This window comes from Camellia sinensis, chromosome 8, assembly GCF_055761805.1.
Source record: "Camellia sinensis isolate YWXY chromosome 8, ASM5576180v1, whole genome shotgun sequence".
In the NCBI taxonomy this organism is placed as follows: domain Eukaryota; kingdom Viridiplantae; phylum Streptophyta; class Magnoliopsida; order Ericales; family Theaceae; genus Camellia; species Camellia sinensis.
The window spans coordinates 18357530-18377748 of record NC_138968.1 but is presented as its reverse complement, the minus strand read 5'-3'; the positions used below and the strand labels follow the sequence as shown (position 1 = coordinate 18377748).

Here is a 20219-nt window from a genome sequence, read left to right as displayed (position 1 = left end):
ATGGTATAAGTAACAACTTATACTTTGTAATCCCATCATATATTCAATTATTCTTCTCAGCTAATCCAATTGTATCTAATCACATAAAAAATAAGTGGACAATCAAACAATCAAAGGTGGCCATAGGGTATATTCTCAAGAGCATACAACAATTTTTTCAAAACAATGATATGATATATATACAGTAAGTCAAGCTTAAACAATGTACAATGTTAATAATTTGGATTCAATGCAGCGAAATTGAAAGCATCAATCAAGTAGCTTAACTTAGATAATCATGAAATCTAAAAAGTTTGATCATCATCACTGAAAATTGAGTTACTATTGTCTTTCAAAATAAGTGAAACATAAATGGATAAAAAGAATAACAGCTGAGAAAGCACTCCCAGGTTTGACACAGCTGAAGAAGCACAGAAACAGATCTCACAATCCAGTGGTTTCCCATACAGTTTCGCCCTAGGGTTGGGTATGGATATTGGGTTTATCTAATTTGATAAATCAAAAAAATAAAATCAAAAAAATTAAAAATGCTCCAAAGAATCTGTAATTGTAAATTCAGAACAGAACAGGCAGCATACTACGATTTCTCTCTCTCTCTCTCTCTCTACTTTTTTTTTTTTTTACATTTGGAATTATTTACACTCTCTGAAGGGCAAAGAAGGTAATAACCAAGAACCGAAACATAACAAAAAGCAGCAGGGACTGACTAACACGTCCAAATTTTCTGGAATAAAACCTCAAGACAGTGAAGTTGTTTAGTCATACAATCATCACTCAAGACGATAAGAGTAACTCATACTCGATAGATTGCAAATGAATCCCTTCTTCAAAACTTAGCCCCTAGCCAATGACACATCCAAATGTGTCAAACGACCACTTGAAGAAGAACCCTCTAGCCGAGAAGATACTTTTTTCAGTGGGAGTTCTAAGGCGTACCTGTCCTTACAAGGTTCTCGCTGCAAATGCAGCAACGCAATCATGCTGATTGCAACCAGAGCAGCATTGCCCAATATCCCACCCATTTGATCCAATTTAAGGGAATTTTTAGCAAAATTGAAACCCGATACGAGAACTTTGATGAGATTACTTGATCTCTTCCCTTCATGGGTTACCAAGTTCTCACCAGATGGTTGTGGACTGGAACCATAAAGATTATTAGGTGAAACAAAACGACTTGCATCGCGTACATCCCCAACAAAAGCTAAAGCTTCTTCAATGACTTTGTACTTCTTACCTTGGTGCTCAGACAATCTCATTGCAAGAACAATCCGGCTTTGTTCTAAGCGTGCAATTGCAGCATCTCTTTCTGCCCTCTGCTGCATTTGTACAGTCTGCAGAACACAATATCAAAATGAAGACATTTACAACACATAGAAGACGAAAGTAAAGAACTGAATATCACAGTTTTTAGGACTCCACATGAGAACTGTCTAATCTTAAATTCACATTCTCACATAAAAACTATGTATGAATACAAATATACATAAGAACACTACAACCATGATGCTGCAGAGCTTTTTTTATTGGTGTATAAAGACACGGATTAAATAAGGAGGAGAAAGGTTGGGTCCTTAATGGCATCAAAATCTACATGATCTCAGTGGAACCAACTATATTGAACAAAGCCCTACAAGAATATTTGCAATCAGTACGCAACATGTTCATCCAATCAAAAACAATCCAGCACCACTTCTTTTGTTACATGATTATCCATTAATTCAATATCACTTTCCCCTTGTGTTTCAGGTCAAACCATCCAATGTTGCATTTCTATGCAATCATTTTCTACAGTGCAAGTGATGCCCATGAGGGCCATGATCATATCGTCTCTTACGCTGAAATCCTCTTGTCCTTACATGCTACTATGTCAGATTTATCATAAACATTTGTTTAAGTAATTCCTTTTTCAATATTGCTGCAGAACCATTGCAAGAATGTCACTACTCAAGTTCATTTCCTTCATATCTTGTTCCTCACCATTAAGCATTACTGGCCTTTAAAATCAAACCCAATACTTTCCTGCACTAGGCAGATGTTTTTCACGCAACAGGCCATGAGCACTGTTTCCCTATTCCAACCCAGTTAAAAATGATGGCAATGTCCCCCATAATCCCCAACACTCACAAAACAAAGCAAAAGCCGAGAGAGAGAGAGAGAGAGAGAGAGAGAGAGAGAGAGAGAGAGAGAGAGAGAGAGAGAGAGAGAGAGAGGCAGAAGATGAGAAGGCTTCCATGGATAAGATAAAGAAAATTCTGCTTCTCAGTATTTTGCCAATAACTCCAATAGTTCAATCAACCCTTATATATATATAGGCTTGTGACAAAAAAGGAAATAAATAAAATGTTAGAATTTCCCATCTTTACCTTCACCTACTCCACTACACACTCCACTTCACCTACCTCTACTCCACTACACACTCCACTTCACCTAACCCACTATCACCTCCACTACACCTACTACCACATTACCTTCACCTACTCCACTACACACTCCACTTCACCTACCTCTACTCCACTACACACTCCACTTCACCTAACCCACTATCACCTCCACTACACCTACTACCACATTTTCTTCTATATATAGATTGTATAGGAATTGTAATTAATGCATCTTGTAATCTATCAATCAAGACATCAATCAATAATACATAAATTCTTACATGGTATCAGAGCAAGGTTAAGAATTTAATATTTTTTCGCTTCACCGGCGGGCGGCAACCTCGCCTTGGCCGCCCGCCGGACCTCAACCTAGTCCGCTAGAATTGTCTACTACATACCTACCTCCTCATCATATCTTCATAACATCTCATTCTCTCTCGGCATCATAGTAGCCGTGATACTGCTCATACTTCTGGACAGCGGAGAGAACATCGTCTTTCTCGATCTTTCCGCCGACGCCGGTGGCGAGATCCAAGGCTCCGGCTTTCGACATCACTCTCCCCAAATAGTCCATAGCAGCTTCTCCACCGGAAAGATACTCCTAACAGCAGCAGAAAAAAGGTGTTTCCCTCAGCCAAACAAGGCTCAATAGCTGTGGTCCTCATCAAAATACGTGTAATTGCTACTCCTGAACTTGGTTTCCCTATCCTTGCTAACAAGCTTCTCAAATGCTTCCGGGCCATGTTCTTCTATGTACTTCTCAGCAGCAGTTAGAATGTCATCTGGCTTACTGAAGATGTCCTTCTTCCTTGGGACATACTAGACGTTAACAGTCTGCTGTGGGTTAAGAAAGAAAGGCCTCAAATAATGCTCATAAACATATGCAGCACCACTGATACTCTTTATGATGGTGGATATTTCAATGCCATTACAACACAGCACCTTGAAATTTATTTTATTTTATTTTCTTATCTCTCTTTCTGACCATTACAACACAGCACCAGCACACTTGTTCCCACCTTTCATCATGGTCTCCACTTTCTTTTTCTTTTTTTATATTTATTTTAATCCATCTTTTTTGAAAACAAAACCAATATCACTTTTTTTTAATTCCTTAATTTATTTTAATAACATGAGTGGCCTCTCTTTTCCACCATCTCCCTCTTTTTCTACACAATATTTTTGTACCACCGCCCACTCCATGATTTCCATATTAATATTAATATTATTATTATTATTATTATTATTATTTTCACAAAAAAAAAAAAAAAAAAAAAAAAATTCATTCCAGTTGATTTTTCTGCCTTACCACACCTACCATTCGAGTTTGCCAAACACACTTATTTTATTCATGTCAGGATCAACCCCGATCATAATTTTACACGAAAAAAAAAAAAAAAAAAAAAAAAAAAAAAAAACCACCATAACACACCCAACACCCACAGTGGGATTTTTCTTCTCTACTCTGCTGCAGATCTCCTCTTCTTTCCTCCGTCCTGGGCGGCCCTTGACGGTGCTGCCTCCGTGTTTCCTACGCCGCCGAGCACGTTCACTCCTCCATACTCCTCCACTGCAGCATACGGCGGACCTCCAAATCGGAACATCACAGTGGCCTTCCGCTTCAGCTCCTTATTTTCTGCTTTCAGCACACTTATCTCTGCTCGCGCATCCTTATACATGCGTTGGAGCAGAGCCAGCTGGGAATTTAAATGCTGCACCTCATTTGTCCTACTCTGCAGCCGGTTCGACAAATTTGTGACCGCCGTCATGGTTTCCACGCATGACTTCAGAGTATACTGATTAGCCTCAATATCAGTTTGCACCGCCATTTTTTGCTCCACCGACCGCATCGGAAAGTTCAATGGAACAAAACCAGAGGTGTTTGGTTGAGGTTCACTGGCCACCGCACCAGTTATTTCTCTTGTGGGCTCGTTCAGTTCTGGAAAGAGCGTGAGCAGGTTCTGGGTAGCTGGACGGGAAGAAGAGGCCATGTTTTTGGGTTGCTAAGTGTTTCAGCGAAATAGCAATTTCAGACTGGTAATGTTCGGAAGGGTTGGTGACAGAATGGCAACAAAGTGTTCCACAGTTTCTCTCTCCGCAGAGGCAGAGTTTTTTCAGCGAAGGGTTGGTTTCAGAGGTTTCAGAATGGTATGCCTCAGCCTCAGCCTTCGTCTTGGTTAAATAGCCGAGGCAGCCACGCGTATCGCGCGCCTCTTGCCGCCCGACAAACTGGCACGCCTTTTCATGGCACATCTTTTGACAAAGTGGACACGCCTTTTGATGGCATGCCTTTTGATGAATTGGGCACGCCTTTTGATGGCACGCCTTTTGACAAAATTGGGCACACCTTTTGAGGGTGCAACTTTTTAAGAGTCCGACAAGACTCTGTAAACTGTCCCGACATTGATTCCGGTTAGTTTTTACAAGTGTCCGACAAGACTCTGTAAACTGTCCCGACATTGATTCCGGTTAGCTCCTTTATGGGTCCGACAAGACTCTGTAAACTGTCCCGACATTGATTCCGGTTAGCTCCTTTATGGATCCGACAAGACTCTGTAAACTGTCCCGACATTGATTCCGGTTAGTTTCTACAAGGGTCCAGCAAGACTCCGTAAACTGTCACAACATTGTCTTCTACAACGGTCCGACATGACCCCATAAACTGTCTTCTACATCGGTCTGACACCACCATACAGTGTCCTCTACAACGTTATGACACCCCATACAGTGTCTTCACCAACGGTCTGACACGACCATACAGTGTCTCCTATCCTTTTTTATTTTTATGTATTTTCTTGTTTTGTTACTCTCTCCAAACTCAAGTTGGTTAGTTTCTCTCCTCCTTGAGTTTGCGGGGGGCTGTTAGAATTTCCCATCTTTACCTTCACCTACTCCACTACACACTCCACTTCACCTACCTCTACTCCACTACACACTCCACTTCACCTAACCCACTATCACCTCCACTACACCTACTACCACATTACCTTCACCTACTCCACTACACACTCCACTTCACCTACCTCTACTCCACTACACACTCCACTTCACCTAACCCACTATCACCTCCACTACACCTACTACCACATTTTCTTCTATATATAGATTGTATAGGAATTGTAATTAATGCATCTTGTAATCTATCAATCAAGACATCAATCAATAATACATAAATTCTTACATAAAATTAAGAAATAAATCCTAAATTAAGAAAACTCGTAATAAAACCCTAATTAAACTTAGGATGGCAACGGATCGGGGTTTTCGGGTTTCACGCGTGAAGTCTTGCTTTTAAACTCAATTATTTTATCGATACAATTTCATACTTTACTATAAACTTGATAGTTTTGACCTACCTACTACTATACTAGGCCCAATGAATGCTCTCTCAAACCATTTATATTAAAATTGGGTTGGAACAAATACATCAGGTTGGGGAATTTTGCCAATAAACTCCTAAATAAACTAAACTCTCAATTGTTTCCTTCTTCATGACAAGAAAAGAACCAAGAATTTATTTTAGGAGGGAACAAGATAACGTCCCCTCCACCCCCTCTTCTCCTTGTCAAACCGAAACATCTAGTCAAACCCCCAAAGATTGATCTGATTCCAAACGTTCGATGACCACAAATTAAAAATGTTGGGTGGGACTTTTTGAGCGTTATATAAAAAGGAAACGCTAACAAGTACCCTAGAGCATTGTTTAGTATCGAGCATGAAATGAAAAGTTCTTTGAAAATAGGTGTGAAGGTTAAAGACAGTTCTGAAAATAGTAAAAAAAATGTTTTTAAATTGGTGAAAAATATATTGTATTCTCCCCTTTTTTTGTCCTTTTTTTTTGTGCCCTAGGTGCAGTTGTAGCAAGATTGTATATAAAATTGTAAATTATATAAAAATGGCATACAAAACCACTGGGTGAGTCTTGAGTGTTATATAGAAATCGTATAGAATATAAAACGTGTTTATAACAATGATATATAAAATATTGGTTGGGACTTTTGTGTTTTATATAAAAATGTTTGTGTAAATAAAAATGTAAAAATGTGGGGGGCTATTGGATGGAACTCATAGGCAATCAACATATAAATAAAATACCCAGCATTGAAGGGAAAAATTTGAAAGTCAAGGGTGGCCAAATGCCCTTGGCCTTAATAAAGTTCCACCCCTCTTCACGATTTCCATCAATTATCACCAGCCTATGAAGCAATGACACTTCAAAACAAGTGTCGTATCCGTATTGGACATGCATAACGGGGACATGCATGTGACGTGTTCTCTTATTTAATTAATTTATTTTCAAGGGACACTCCAGGAAAACACTAGGGATATGCCAAGTTGTGTTTTTTCTCATTTTCTTTAGTGCTTTCAATGAATATTAAAGGTTTATTATTTTTCTTAGATTTAAATACTTAATAAATCATTCATAAAAAAAAGATATAAATTGTAAGTGTTAATTTAAAAAAAAAATTAAATAAAAAAAATAGAATTCACTTTGCTTGTTTTTGGTTTTCCAAAATCACTTTTTAAAAAATTTTACTTTCTTATTTTCTGTATTTTTTTGTTTTTACTAATTTTTTTAATATTTTAAGCAATTTTTTTTTAATTTTTAGACAAACCTAACATAAATACACATAAAAAGTATAATTTTTGTAAAAAAAAATCTTTTACAAATTCACTAAATACTAAAAATACAAAAAAATACGAGAATTTAGTATATTTTTCGTATTTTTATATATTTATTAATTTTTTAAAATATTTTTCACAAATTTTTTACTTTTTAGAAACGTCTAAGTAAGGTGCATCTAAAAAAATATTTTAAAAAAATGCTTAAAATTTTAAAAATATTCACTAAAAATAAAAAAAAAAAACGAAAAATAAAAAACTCAATTCTTAAAAAACTTAATCTAAAAAACTCAAACCAAACACACACATTAGTTTTTGTTAATATTGGTTGTTTGTGGACGTAATATTAATCTAGATAGCAAATAAAAATATATAAAAATATATTTTATTGTCATGTTCCCGCCGTGTCCATGTCCCTACTTTTTTTAAATCTCCGTGTCCCATGTTTACATCCGTGTTCGTACTTCTTAGTCACCGGCTGAGAGGAACTCTCCTTTAGACTAAAGTCGGTGATCAAATCAATGAAAGTTGTCCTCAATAATCCAAGTAGGATTGATGTCTAGTGATTTTTCCAATGCACAAAATATCTCCGAAATTCACAATGCAAAAAAAAACATCCTAAGTTGCAACATCATCCTTAATCTAATCCCCAAGTTGCAGTAAAGGTTGTTGAAGATAGGAATAACTGCTAGAACAAAAGTAGAAGGAACGCCACCTTATAGGTAAACTTGTTATCAAAATGGGAGGCCCAAAGGTGCCTTGGAATAGAAATAAATCATCATGGAAAACATGACTAATAATCGTATGTAAAGAAAAGTCAAGTAAATTACTTTTGATATGTAAATTATTGTTACTTATTCTACAAAATTTTGATTCAGTAAAATATTACCACCTTTTGATTCACCCACCTCTATTGCTCGTGTTAATTTTACCTATATCATGTAGGGGTGCACAGAAGAAATCTATAACCCCCAAACCAAACCAATATGGTCTTCATAGGTGGAGTTGATTTAGTTCTATCTAGTAGAGGATCAATTTAATTCTACGTCTAAAAATCCCATACCTAACAAAGTTGGTCTATTTCTCAATTTAGTGATTTGGCAACCCAAACCAACCCAATAATTAATACAGCTAAAATAAATTGTTTACCACTCCCATACCAAACCAACCCAACCCCACCCCTTATACATATCATTTTATAAAATCTTATAAATTGCACGATATAAATTATAATTAACATGCCTAGAGACTAAAGGTCATTGGTTACGATTAGATCTTATGCAGACAATCCAACATATAATCATCACAAATAATAGGTCTTCAATAATAATAATAATAATAATTTGTTAATAAATATGTCTAGCCTTATGTTTACAATTAGACCCGCAAACCTTAATTTGCTTGGATTGGGTTGGTTTGGTTACAAACTAAGGTCAATGCAATTCTAGATTTGGCCCTAACACGAATCAAATTGATCATGCACACCCCTAATATCATGCATGCCCTCAATCCTCAATTGATGAATGAATTAAGGGCATGAGATTAATTCTATTCCTTAGTGCTAGTCCCGAGCTCGGGTGTTGGGCGGGGTAAACTAGACATAAACGTAATCCTAAGCATAATATGCAATATGCACAAAATGGCTACTCTCAAACTCGAAACTGCATTCTCACATTTAACTGTCCAAGCTTTTACTAATACACCAAGAAATAAGGGCCTAGGATTTTAATACGCAACACAAATTCCACCTTCATATCCACAGCCTAAACACACCCCAACTTATCTCCCATTAATGTCAAGCTAGTACTTTCAGATGGTAATTTTTGTTTTATTAAGCTCAGGAAACTTTCTATGAAAAGCCTTACACCTCTCGTTCCCCAGCTATAAGACACAGGAAAAGGAAAAGCTGAGTTAATTTTCCGTTCTCTAAAACATTTTCAAACTCTTCATATTCTTCAATGATTTCTTCACCATGCCTGGTTGCTAAATTATTATTACAATGCCTAAGAAAGATAATTGCTAGCTAACCCTCTTGATTTTTGTTAACCTTATTTGATAGTTTTTCACTAGGTGCTCAACTTCATTTGGTACATATTTGATAGGTTTTTCACTAGGTGGTCAGCTTCATTTGGTACATATTGCTGTCATGTTGACAAACTATTAATCAAACCAACAAAAGGTCCTCACAAAATAAAAATAAAAAAACCATTCTCAAGCATCTCCAATCCTTCACCTTTTCTTTCATCAAATTTAAATATGATGGAAAAATTCTCAAAAACCATCTCTAATCCTTTCATCAATGTTTATTAAATCAAGGTAGAAACAATCTTTTTCCCATCAATTTTACATTTGATAAAAATTTAAAGAGATAACGCATTGGAGTTTATATTTTCCCCATCAAATTTGATGAAAACAGAAATTTGGGATAAGAGGGGAATTTTTAAAAAGATTTTGATGAAAGGGTTAGAGCGGTTCAAAGTTTTTTTACTCAAATTAGATGAAAAACAAGAGTAGAGAAGGGTTAGAGATGAAGACAAAGATTTCCACAAAATTTCCAACTATGTCAAATAAATTCCAAACAAAGTTAAATGAAGCAGCAATTTGCACACACACACACACAAAGCAATTCAAAAAAATAATTAGAACTCCAATGTTCACTCCATCACATTTTCCTCTCCTTTCTCAGCAGCCAAACACATAAATAAAAAATAAACTCACGTGGAAGAATTCGAGCTGGTCCTCGAGGTTCTCGAGGGCGGTTCGAATGGCGTCGAGACTCTTGGCCTCATGAATCGCCGAGTAATCGTCGTCATCGCCAACGGGGAAGTCCTTCACGAACACGAAGCCGGTCCGATGATTGCCATCACCGATCGAATCGTTGTTGTTGTTGGGGTTGTGGAAGGAGTAGTAGGGTTTGTTCTTGCGGGGGAGCAAAACGTCGTCGGATTTGCCGAGGGATTGGGATTTGATGGAATGGAGGTAGTGAGCTCGAGAAATAGAGTGGATGGCGTCGCTGAGCTTGTCATGTAAGTCCCAGATTTTCTCCAGAACTGCTTCGATCTCTTCCATCTCCATTTCCCATTTCATCAGGAAAATTTTTGCCAATTTTTCTAGGCAAAAAAAGTATGTAGATGAAACTTGGGATTTCAGTTGGGAATCCAAGTGGGGGAAAAATCTAGTAGTTGCTATTTACACACTAAAAAAATGCTCTATTCACGCTTTAATAAAATATTAAAACGAACAATAATTATAGGCTACGTTTGAAAAGTGACTAAATTTTAATCAAAAAGTCTCTAAAAAAATTCTTTTCTATTTAAGTTTCGTTTCGCATTGATTATGGTAATTAATTTTTTTATAATAAATTCCTTTTAGCCTTGCTCAGCTTTTATTTTTAGATTTTTTTTACTTTTGTAAGAAAAAAATATAATAATTATGGTTTAAATGTGACATTTTATCTTATTGACTTATATAGCCTATTTTATTTTTTTTTAATTTTTTAGTCCCAAAATATTTACCAAATGAAAACTTAATCTTTTTTTCACACCTTTTTTAAAAATAAAAAATTCATTATCAAACACTTTAATTTTTTTATTTCATATTTTTGTGCAATATTTTTGTGGTGTGAATATTAGGATCAATTAGGGATGAGTATACTTCAGTTTGGTTTGATTTAGCTGTAAATCAATATCCATCCATTACTTACGGCAATTTGGAGCCAAATCAATACATAAAAATGTTGGTATCAATTAGAACGGAACTACTTAGCCTCCGTTTGGGAAGTGGGTTGGCTTTTTGGCTTTTTGGCTTTTTTGGCTATTTTAGCCTGGGCTAAAAAGCTTGGTTTGGGAAGGACTTTTTGGCTTTTTGGCTTTTTTGACTTTTTTTGTGAGAGAAAAATGTAATGATTATAGGTTGGATGTGATGTTTTGTTTGTTATGGCTAAAATAGCCTATTTTGTTTTTTGTGGCTAAAATAGCCAAAAAAGCCTGAAAAAGCCCTTGCCAAACGGAGGCTAAATCATGGTTTGGTTATGTTTGAAATCATGTGATATTAAAAATATTATCATTATTTACAATCTAAGAATTGTTTACATGAATATTTAAAATTAATTTTATCACTATACAAAAATATATTTATAATAGTAAAGAGTTATAATATATATTTGATACTAATAAAATATTTTAGTATTTATATTCGGTAACAAATTATATATATAATCTAAACGATTCGGTTCAATTCTAACTAGATTCATAATTATAAAGTCACAAACCGAACCATGAAGTACGGTTTGTATATTTAAAAAATTAAAACTGAACTTGGCTTGGTTGGCGACTCGATTAGGATTGTTGTTGGGCTTTGTTGACTTGTTAACTATTGCAAGATTGTGATTTGTTTAATAATATAAATATTTTCCATAATATAATTACTCTCTTATCTCTACATTATTAACAACATCCACCATTACAAATTCATTTTGCAAAATTAGGGCTAAGTAAGGAATGCATAAAATTCATAAACTGATTTGATCCAGTCCAATCTGGTAGATTTCGATTAATTTTTTGAATTTGTCATTTGATTTTGGATTGAAAATTTGAAGAATCATGTTTTGCGGATCAGTTCTGGAATATACTTCATGGTTCCAAATTGAAACCAATCCAAACCATATATATTCATATTATATATTCCTGATACATACTATCATACTTGTTATATTCATATCATACACTTGTGGAATTTGATGTGGAATTTGGTGCCGAATTTGCTACTATGGAATTTTATTGTTGTTGTTTTTTTTAAGTTTTAGTTTTGTAATGGGCTAATGGTAGAACTAGTTTTAACTTCTATTTTTTTTTTTTTTGAATTTGGTGATTGTTGTTGCTATTGTGGAATTAGATATTATGTTTGTTTAAATTAATGGTGGAACAATATGTATGTTTATATTTTGAAAAATTATGAAATAAAAATGTTATATGATTTTTATTTTTATTTTTTGTTAATAGATTATGTGAATCCGTGGTTCTTAGGGGTGCTTAGTGGATATTTCGATCCGACCAAACCGAATCGAGCTGCTACATTTGGACAGATGCGTGATGACAAGCAGACAGTTGCGGATTGATTTTTTCCAATCCGCTTAGTTTTGGACGGATGGCGAATTTGAGATTCTTTTGGCTGCAACCGAATTGTCAAATCGCGAGCACTCCTAGTAATTTGTAAGATTTTGTGTTTTCAATTTATTTAGATATTTTATTTGTGCTTTCAATTGAAAAAGAGTTTAAATATTTTGTTGTGTTTTCAATTTGTTTTCAACTTGGAAATCATTTTATTAAATGACAAGTGTTGATATTTAGTATTTTTGTGTGGAAAATATAAGGCTTAATTTTGTCATTTAAAAAAAATCAAATTAAATAGTTTTTGAATAAAAAAAAGTAATGAAATAGTTTTGATACTGCATGATTTTCTTATATGTATTTATTATTGGTATTTGACAATTTACTTAATAATTTTTTGGTTATATTGAGTTGGATTATTATTTAAAAAAAATTTATTGACAAGTTGTTATATTATGTTCAAAATTGTAAAAATTTAAACCGTCAAACCGATCTGCATCTATTCACCAATCCGCATCGCACCAATCTAGCAGACAAATGGCAGATTAGAGGTTACCTGCTTGCAACCGAGCACCCCTAGTGGTTCCAAACTGAATTGAATCGTGTTTAAATGATTTGGTTCGGATTTGTTTCATGATTTAAATGTATTGAATTGGTACCAATTTTTATAAAATTATAGATAACATATTGATTCTGATTTTATCTCAAACTAAACCAATTCTAACCATGGTTACCCTATGCGAAACGCCGATTGTCATGAACACTTTCATCGTTGAGATTATCAATGTCGAATTAATCACCATCATACAAAATATCAATTAATAGTTGCCAACATTCAAATATCAACCATTAAACCAAAGTGTTTATTTGGAGAATTACACTTGAACACAGCTGCCGTTCTAATAGGTCGTGACGAGTTTTGGAGGGTAATCGTGAACAGTGAAAAGTGAGGAAAGTGTAACGGCGGCAGGAATAGGAATTGTGGGGATATATTTTCTGAGTCCCAACACGTGGCCAAGGTGACGCCGACGTGTAAGCCGAGGTGCCACGTGTCCAGGTTATGACGTCGAGGTGATCTCGGTTAGGCCGAGGTTATCTCTGAAGATATCAGAATCCGAGATAAGCGGATAAGGCACAAGAGTCCTAGAATGAGGAAGGACTTTAGCATGGATAAGGATAACACTCTTAGAGAGTTTATCTTTATCTCTTGGAGAGTCCAGGATAAGCACTGAGCAAAAGTCCATTGAAGCTAGGTTTTTATGTGGACTAAGATTGAGTTAACTATAAAAGAAAGGAACTGCAGACACCCCATTTTTGACCGTCCTCAAGACTTGGACGTCATCGTTTAAACACTCGGTGATCATCCATGCTCATGTTCGTTTTGAGTTTTCGGAGGTCTCGGCTACGCACCTTGCCTTAAGATCTCTTGACTTGGTTGTTTTGTGTTTGGTTTTGCACCAAACACTTGTTGTTTTGCTTCTAAGGGTAGGAAATGGCTTGTTGGTCATCCTCACACCTCACCGGCCATGGCTTGAGACCACCGGCCCTATTTTGTTGCTACCGGCCATTGGTGATGGCCGATCGACACTATTTATGGTCGACCGACCATTGTTTTGGTCAATTGGCCATTTTTGTTGGTTGACCACTGTTCATCTGCTTTTGGCAGATATTTTGTGCCAGCTGGCACAGCCGGCTGGCACACACAATTAACCCCCTCCATACACGTGTATGGAGGGATTTCCCTCTTGCTTAGCTTGTTTTGTAAGCTTTGCAAGATTGGAATTCCCATAAAGGAAGGGCTTCTCCTCCCTCTTTAAGGGTTGGTTGGTTCCAGAGGTCTGAAAAATTAGGGTTAGAAGTTCTATATCTATTTATCTCTATATCTCTCTCTCCTTTTGATTTGTGTGTGTAAAAGGGGTTTTTGTTCTTCGTTTTACACTAAGACACATAGTATTACACCATACCTTGGTTGCTGAGGTGCCAAAGGGTTGTTCTTGAAGTTTTTGAGCTGGTTTTAACCTAAGGAAGCTGCTGGAGGGGTGTTCTTGAAGAAGGTCTTCAAGGGTAAGAACCTTACCCCTTTATTTTCTATTTTTGCACAAGTTTTTGACCTATCTTGTATCTATTTTTAAGCTTAGTGTATAACTAATAAAAGTTCTATTTTTACTTGCTTTTGATCTTTGTTTAAGGTCTCTTTGAGATTTGGGGTTGTTCTCCCCCTCTAAGGCCTTGTTTTAGGCCATCTATTTTGGCCCTTGCTTTAGTCTTTGCAAGACCTCTCTACCACTGAAATCTAGAGGATTTTCAGTGGTGGAGAGGTAGTTTTGGTGTCCTCAATGGGAGAGGGTCATCCCCTCACCATGTTGTCTTTGATGCTCACACAAATGGCTTGTGTTGTAGCTTGTATGCCTAGCTTGCTTTAGCTCCATTTCAATGCATATTAGGCTTTGTTTTGCCATGATATAGCACTGTTTTAAGTTGGTTTAGACACACCATGCATGCTTTGCATACTTGTCTTGTAATGCCATGAAATTGCATTAACATGCATCATGATGTACCATGACTTTTTAGCATGATTTTGGCTTAGCTTTGTGAAGCTTTTATGCATGTTTTGGTATGCTTAAAGTCTGATTTTGGTTGTTTGGGTAATCCATGATTTGCCTTGTATAGCTACCATGCAACCTAGCTTGTAGGCTTTGAGTATTGGAACCTCTAGTATGCTTTACTTGCATTATTTCAGTGACTTGGAGTCACTTACCATGTCGTTTCAGTCCATATGACATGCTTGTTTACTCACAATTGATGCTTCTTTAACGTCTTAAAGAGTTTGTGTTTCATGCTTCATGTTTGTGCCACTGTGTATGTCATCATGTGTAGGCATTTGAGATGCCATCTAAGTGTGTATTTGGCCTTGTTTTGGTCTGCTTTGGGACTGTTTTGAGTCCCTTTGGCCCTTCAAGACTCGGTTGACATGGTCATGGCTTGAGCTCCTTGGCTAGCCTTGAGCCTTGGACCTTGTTGCATGCTTTGCTTGATTTGTTTAGTTGGTTTGGCACCTTTTCTAACATGATTTCAGAGCTTACAATACATGCCATTTGTCCATGTTTGTTCCTTCTAAGTGTGCTTAAAAGTTGCTTCTTTATGCTTAAGTATTGGACCATGTATGCATGCATGTTTGTATGTACATTTGCCTCCATTTCCTTGGCATATTGGCCACTGTTTTGGACCTATTAGAGAGCTGTCCATCTTGGTGTAAGTCCATCCTTCGCATGTTGTTACATGCTCGCCTTGCGTGTTGTTGCATACTTGGCCTATCGCATGTTGTCGCATGCTTGAATCACATTGCATTTGGCATGCATTTTCTTTGTTAAGTTGCCTTACATGCTTCCATGCCAAGTCTCCTTTACATGTTGTTGCATGTTTGTCATTAGCATGGTTGTTACATGCCTCGCATGCTTGTTTGCTTAGGTTGTGTGCCTAGTACACATTGCTTGTTTGCATGTTCATGTTGCATACCTAGCTTGCATGCTTAGGATGCATAACATTGTGCATATCATGCATGCCTTGCCTCTTGATCAAGCATGATAGAGGTTAGGTCCTTTATGTGTTTTGTGTACATTTCATTTGACATTGAAATTGTACACTTTGGCCTCTTGGACCATCATGCATTGAAATGCGTGATTGGTGGTCCGAGGGTCGAGGACCAAACTCCCTTGAGTTCATAACATGATGGGGAGGTTGGTTGTGCAAACATTTGCTTTAAAATGCATTGCCATGCCTTGTCTGTCCTCTGCTGCTGTCAAAACAGGGTTCTGCAGGAAGATATGGTCGGCCGACCATTTTCAGTGCCGATCAACCAATAATGGATGGCCGAGAGCCTTACAACTGGTCGATGACCACTTTCCCATGGCCGGTGACCATTCCTCTTGGCCAGTGATATTCCACAGTGATCAGGGAGTGATGCTGAATCATCCTTGGGACTTGTGCAATTTTCAGAGGCATAAAACAGTGAAAACAGAGGCAGCTTGTGCATGGTGGTGGATTTCCGAGTGGAGCCGAGCACGTATGCATTGGACCCTCTTCCCGAGGCTGTTTTACTAGTTTATTAGCTTAGTTAATTTGCTTAACTAGTTAAGTGGTCTGTAACTATTTAATTAGCTTGTTAGTTAGTTAAATTTGTATTATTCTTTTGGTCCCTCCGAGAGAGGGTGAATTGTGTAATAAGCGTGCGTGTGTGTGATGCATGTCTTCCAACCCCCACTTCTTTCTCCTTTTTATTTAACCGCTTACGATAGTTAGTATTAGGGCATATTTCAATTAGCGTCCTTATACTATGCATGCGTACATCCATTCATTCGTATTGCATGCACCGGGCTCGGCGCATCATACTAACTGCATAGTACTTCAATTCCAACTTGAATACGTGTATCGCGTTGTTGCATTTCACATGCCATCCATAGATTAGCTGAGCCTATTCTAGCTACATTTTGTATGCGATGCATTAGCCACTTTAACATGGACTTGGATCATACATTTGATTACTAACATGTTCCTTGTTTTGGCTTGGAGTACTAGGTGAGTGTTTATGCTTTAGCATCTCGCATGAGTGTGAATGTTAACATGAAAGCATGCTTGCCATGAGGCTAACCGCTTAGTTGATTTACTGCCTGAATGCTTGTGGGTGAAGGTTGGATTGCTTGAATTGGGACAATTCATTGAAATCCGTATTTTTAGCCTACTTGCGAGTAGCAAACCTCAAACCATTTTCCAAACAAATAGATATGCGATGCTTTGTTTCAAATTAGGCGATCTAGTCTATACTTGCATGGTGTGTGCATCACATAGTAAATTCTACCTAATAATCGGAATAAGAACGCATGTGTTTTCAAAAACAATATATCATGGTTAGTAGAGGCCGATCTTTGATCAGGCGAGCGGGGGTGCTCATAATTGACCTTCCCCAATCGTACCCAAGTTCCTGAGCCGAGGCAACTTTGGTGATGACGGACACGTGGCCTTTGGAAAACGAGTCAGGGTTTCCTAAATTCCTTCATAAAAAATATTTAGGTGGCGACTCTGTATCTGGCAAAGCAGTTCATGTTTGGAACTTCTTTCTAAAAATTTGTTTTTCAAAACGATTTGTCGGATTTGGACTCTTTGGTGATTTATCAATCTCACATTGCACATTATGAGATCAGATTAAGAACCGTGACAATTTGAGTCCGAACTGTAGTGAGCCCAAACGAACAGAACGGGAAATTCCCTCCCGGGACGTTCGAGGATGTCTACAGGCACCCCCGATGGGTCTAAGGTACACAATTTATATTCTGAACATTGAGTTTAGCACTATTGATTATCTTTGAGAGATATACTGACTTGATCGTCGGAGTGCCCCCGGGTGGACGAACCACCGTCGAGATCTTCTCTTTCTGTTGCAGGTCAGACAGGTGCCATCTATTCTGTCAGTGCTCTCCAGCTAAGTACTAATTTGGCAGTGTGGTCAGAAAATCACTCACACAATTTGGCGCCGTCTGTGGGAAAGAAAGGAGAATAGATGGCCAATGACGAACAAAAGGATAAGGTTGGGGACGAAATCCCTGCTGGGAGTGGAGAACACGTTGACCCAAATGTGGAGGAAGATGGTCGCAATGAGGAGACTCAGAACCAGAATCACGGCAAGAAAGACGTCGGCCAGAATGGCGACGTGCCAAAGAAACCAGATCGAAACAGATACTACAACGAGGACGACCTCCAGGTATGGAAGGATAGATTCCTGCGGAGGGACGAAGAGGTGAAAGAGATGGCAAACAAGTTAGCAGACCTACAATCGGTCGTCAATTTTATGATGCAAAATAACGTCATGCAGTCACCATTCCCGCTGCAGAACACGCCGATTCTAGCGGCCAATGCCTAGAAGGGAGGGCAGAAACCAATCCCAATAGCCCCTCAGCACACCAGAAGCGAAAAACACTCTCACCGGCCTTCCAAGGAGGTCGGGCTAGGAGAATCGAAGAGAGAAGAGTCACGAATGACACATCGCACTAAAGAAGCAGACCCCAGAGAACATCAGCATGTTTAAAGGCAGGAACTGTGCTTCAACACAACTCATGGAGAAAGGTCGAAAAGGGCCCACAACGAAGCTGAGAGTAGTATGCCGAAAAAACTGAAGTTGGGAGATAGTCGAGCTCCTGGGCGGAGCAAGGAAGACTTGAGAGATTACCTCAAGAGGAAACAACATAATGCCGATGCCGAAGTAACTTCACCTGTTAAGTCGAGAACACCATTCTCGGTAGAATTGGACAAATTTGAAGCGCCGAAGAGATTCAGTATGCCGAGATTTCAAATATACGATGGTAACTCAGACCCCAACTTCCACGTTGGATTATACTTGAACTCAATGGCATTGTATAGTGGGAACGAGACGTTGCTCTGCAAAGTGTTCCCCTCATCCTTTGGGGAGATTGCATCAGATTGGTTTCACAAACTACCAAAGGGAAGTGTGAAGACTTGGGAAGGCCTGGCAGAGATGTTTGTGGCCAGGTTCGTGACAAACAAGCTGCAGCCATTAAGGGTGGACGCATTGATAGCTCTGAAGATCAGTAAGGATCAAGGCCTTAGGGCCTATGCAAAAAGGTACTACGAGGTGTTCAACCAAATACCAGAGTGTAATCAAGAGGTGGCGGTCGTATCTTTCAAGAACGGCCTAAAAGACGACTGTCCACTACGAAAATCTTTGGCAAAGACATTGCCAAAAAGCATGGAAGAGCTCATGGCTAGAATCGAGAAGTATGCCAGAGCCGAGAAAGACACGTCGGGGACTAAAGAGACAAAGCAAGAAAAAGGAAACGGCTCGCCGAAGCGAGGCCGAGGTAACAACGGATCCAGCAAGCAAGAGATATGACTAAGGGCTACTCAGGCAGTTACAACTATGTTCCGAATCCCAATTCACAAAGTCTTGGATAAAATTCGGAACCAATCCTATTTCAGAGCGCCAACGAGGGCACCAAGAGAGTTTATGGGAAGAAACCTTGGCAAACATTGTGCTTACCACAATGAAGATGGACACATGACTCAGGGTTGTAGAGCCCTGAAAACACACTTAGAAGACCTGGTGAGGCAAGGCCATCTGAGAGACCTTGTCGATGAGGCTAGGACAAAGGAAGAATAGGCTAGACTGCCTTAGGCACCAGCAGCCCCGCCTCCCCCAGCACAGCAATCTCAGGCAGGAGGCCCTCGGGTAATTAATGTAATTCACTCAAAGGTCAACAAGAATGAAATTAGGGGGGAGACTCAGAAGGTAAAGCACTTGCAGCATGTCTACCAAGTCGGGAAGAAGAGACATCGGGCAGAGAAGTGCCAGGGACCAGTAGTATCCTTTACAGAAGCCGACCTTGAGATGGTGCAGCATCCACATAACGATGCCTTGGTAGTATCCCTCCAGGTTGGGGAATGCCAAATGAAGCGCATCTTAATTGACCAAGACAGTTCTTGTGACATCATGTATGTTAGGTGTTACAAAAAGCTTGGCCTTCGCCCAGACAATATGGAGCAATCCAATTGGGTTCAATAGAACGCCGACATGGCCACTGGAAATGACGAGCTTGGAGGTGTAGGCTAGCACTAAGAGGATAAAGACAGAGTTCACCGTAATCGACACACCCTCCCCTTACAATATCATCTTGGGAAAGCCGTGGTTGCATGCGATGGGGGCTGTTCCCTCAACATTGCATCAACTATTGCGGTTCCCAACAGAACATGGGATAGAGGAGATCAGAGGAGATCAGCTGCAAGAAAAGAATTGCTCTATGGCAACAATGAAATCCACCTGCAGCATACGAGAACCAGAGAAGGCAGAGATCAAAGGTGAGGACGTGGAGGTCCTAGAGGATGTCGGCAAGGACCTAGCCGAGAAGAGTGAAGAAGCACTGAAGAAAATTCTCGTCCAGGAAGGGGATAAAGAATGCTTCTTCCTTCTCGACTCGGGCTTAGCCGAAGAAAAGGAAAAAGAGTTGAAAACTTTTTTGAGAGCAAATATTGAGGTGTTTGCTTGGACGCCTTACCCCGAGGTCACTTGCCATAAACTGGACGTTGATAGGTCGGCAAAACC

General features: G+C 38.4%; 1 protein-coding gene across 1 annotated transcript; it reads right to left on the bottom strand.

Moving 5' to 3' along the window:
* Window positions 1-240: 240 nt before the first annotated feature.
* Window positions 241-10248, bottom strand: LOC114305971 (plastid division protein PDV1). The gene is made up of 2 exons (XM_028251156.2): window positions 9723-10248; window positions 241-1331 (listed from the first exon to the last, which is right to left on the bottom strand). Exons 1-2 carry the CDS (start codon window positions 10089-10091, stop codon window positions 834-836), a joined length of 867 nt encoding a protein of 288 aa, XP_028106957.2. The 5' UTR covers window positions 10092-10248; the 3' UTR covers window positions 241-833.
* Between the last annotated feature and the right edge of the window lie 9971 nt (window positions 10249-20219).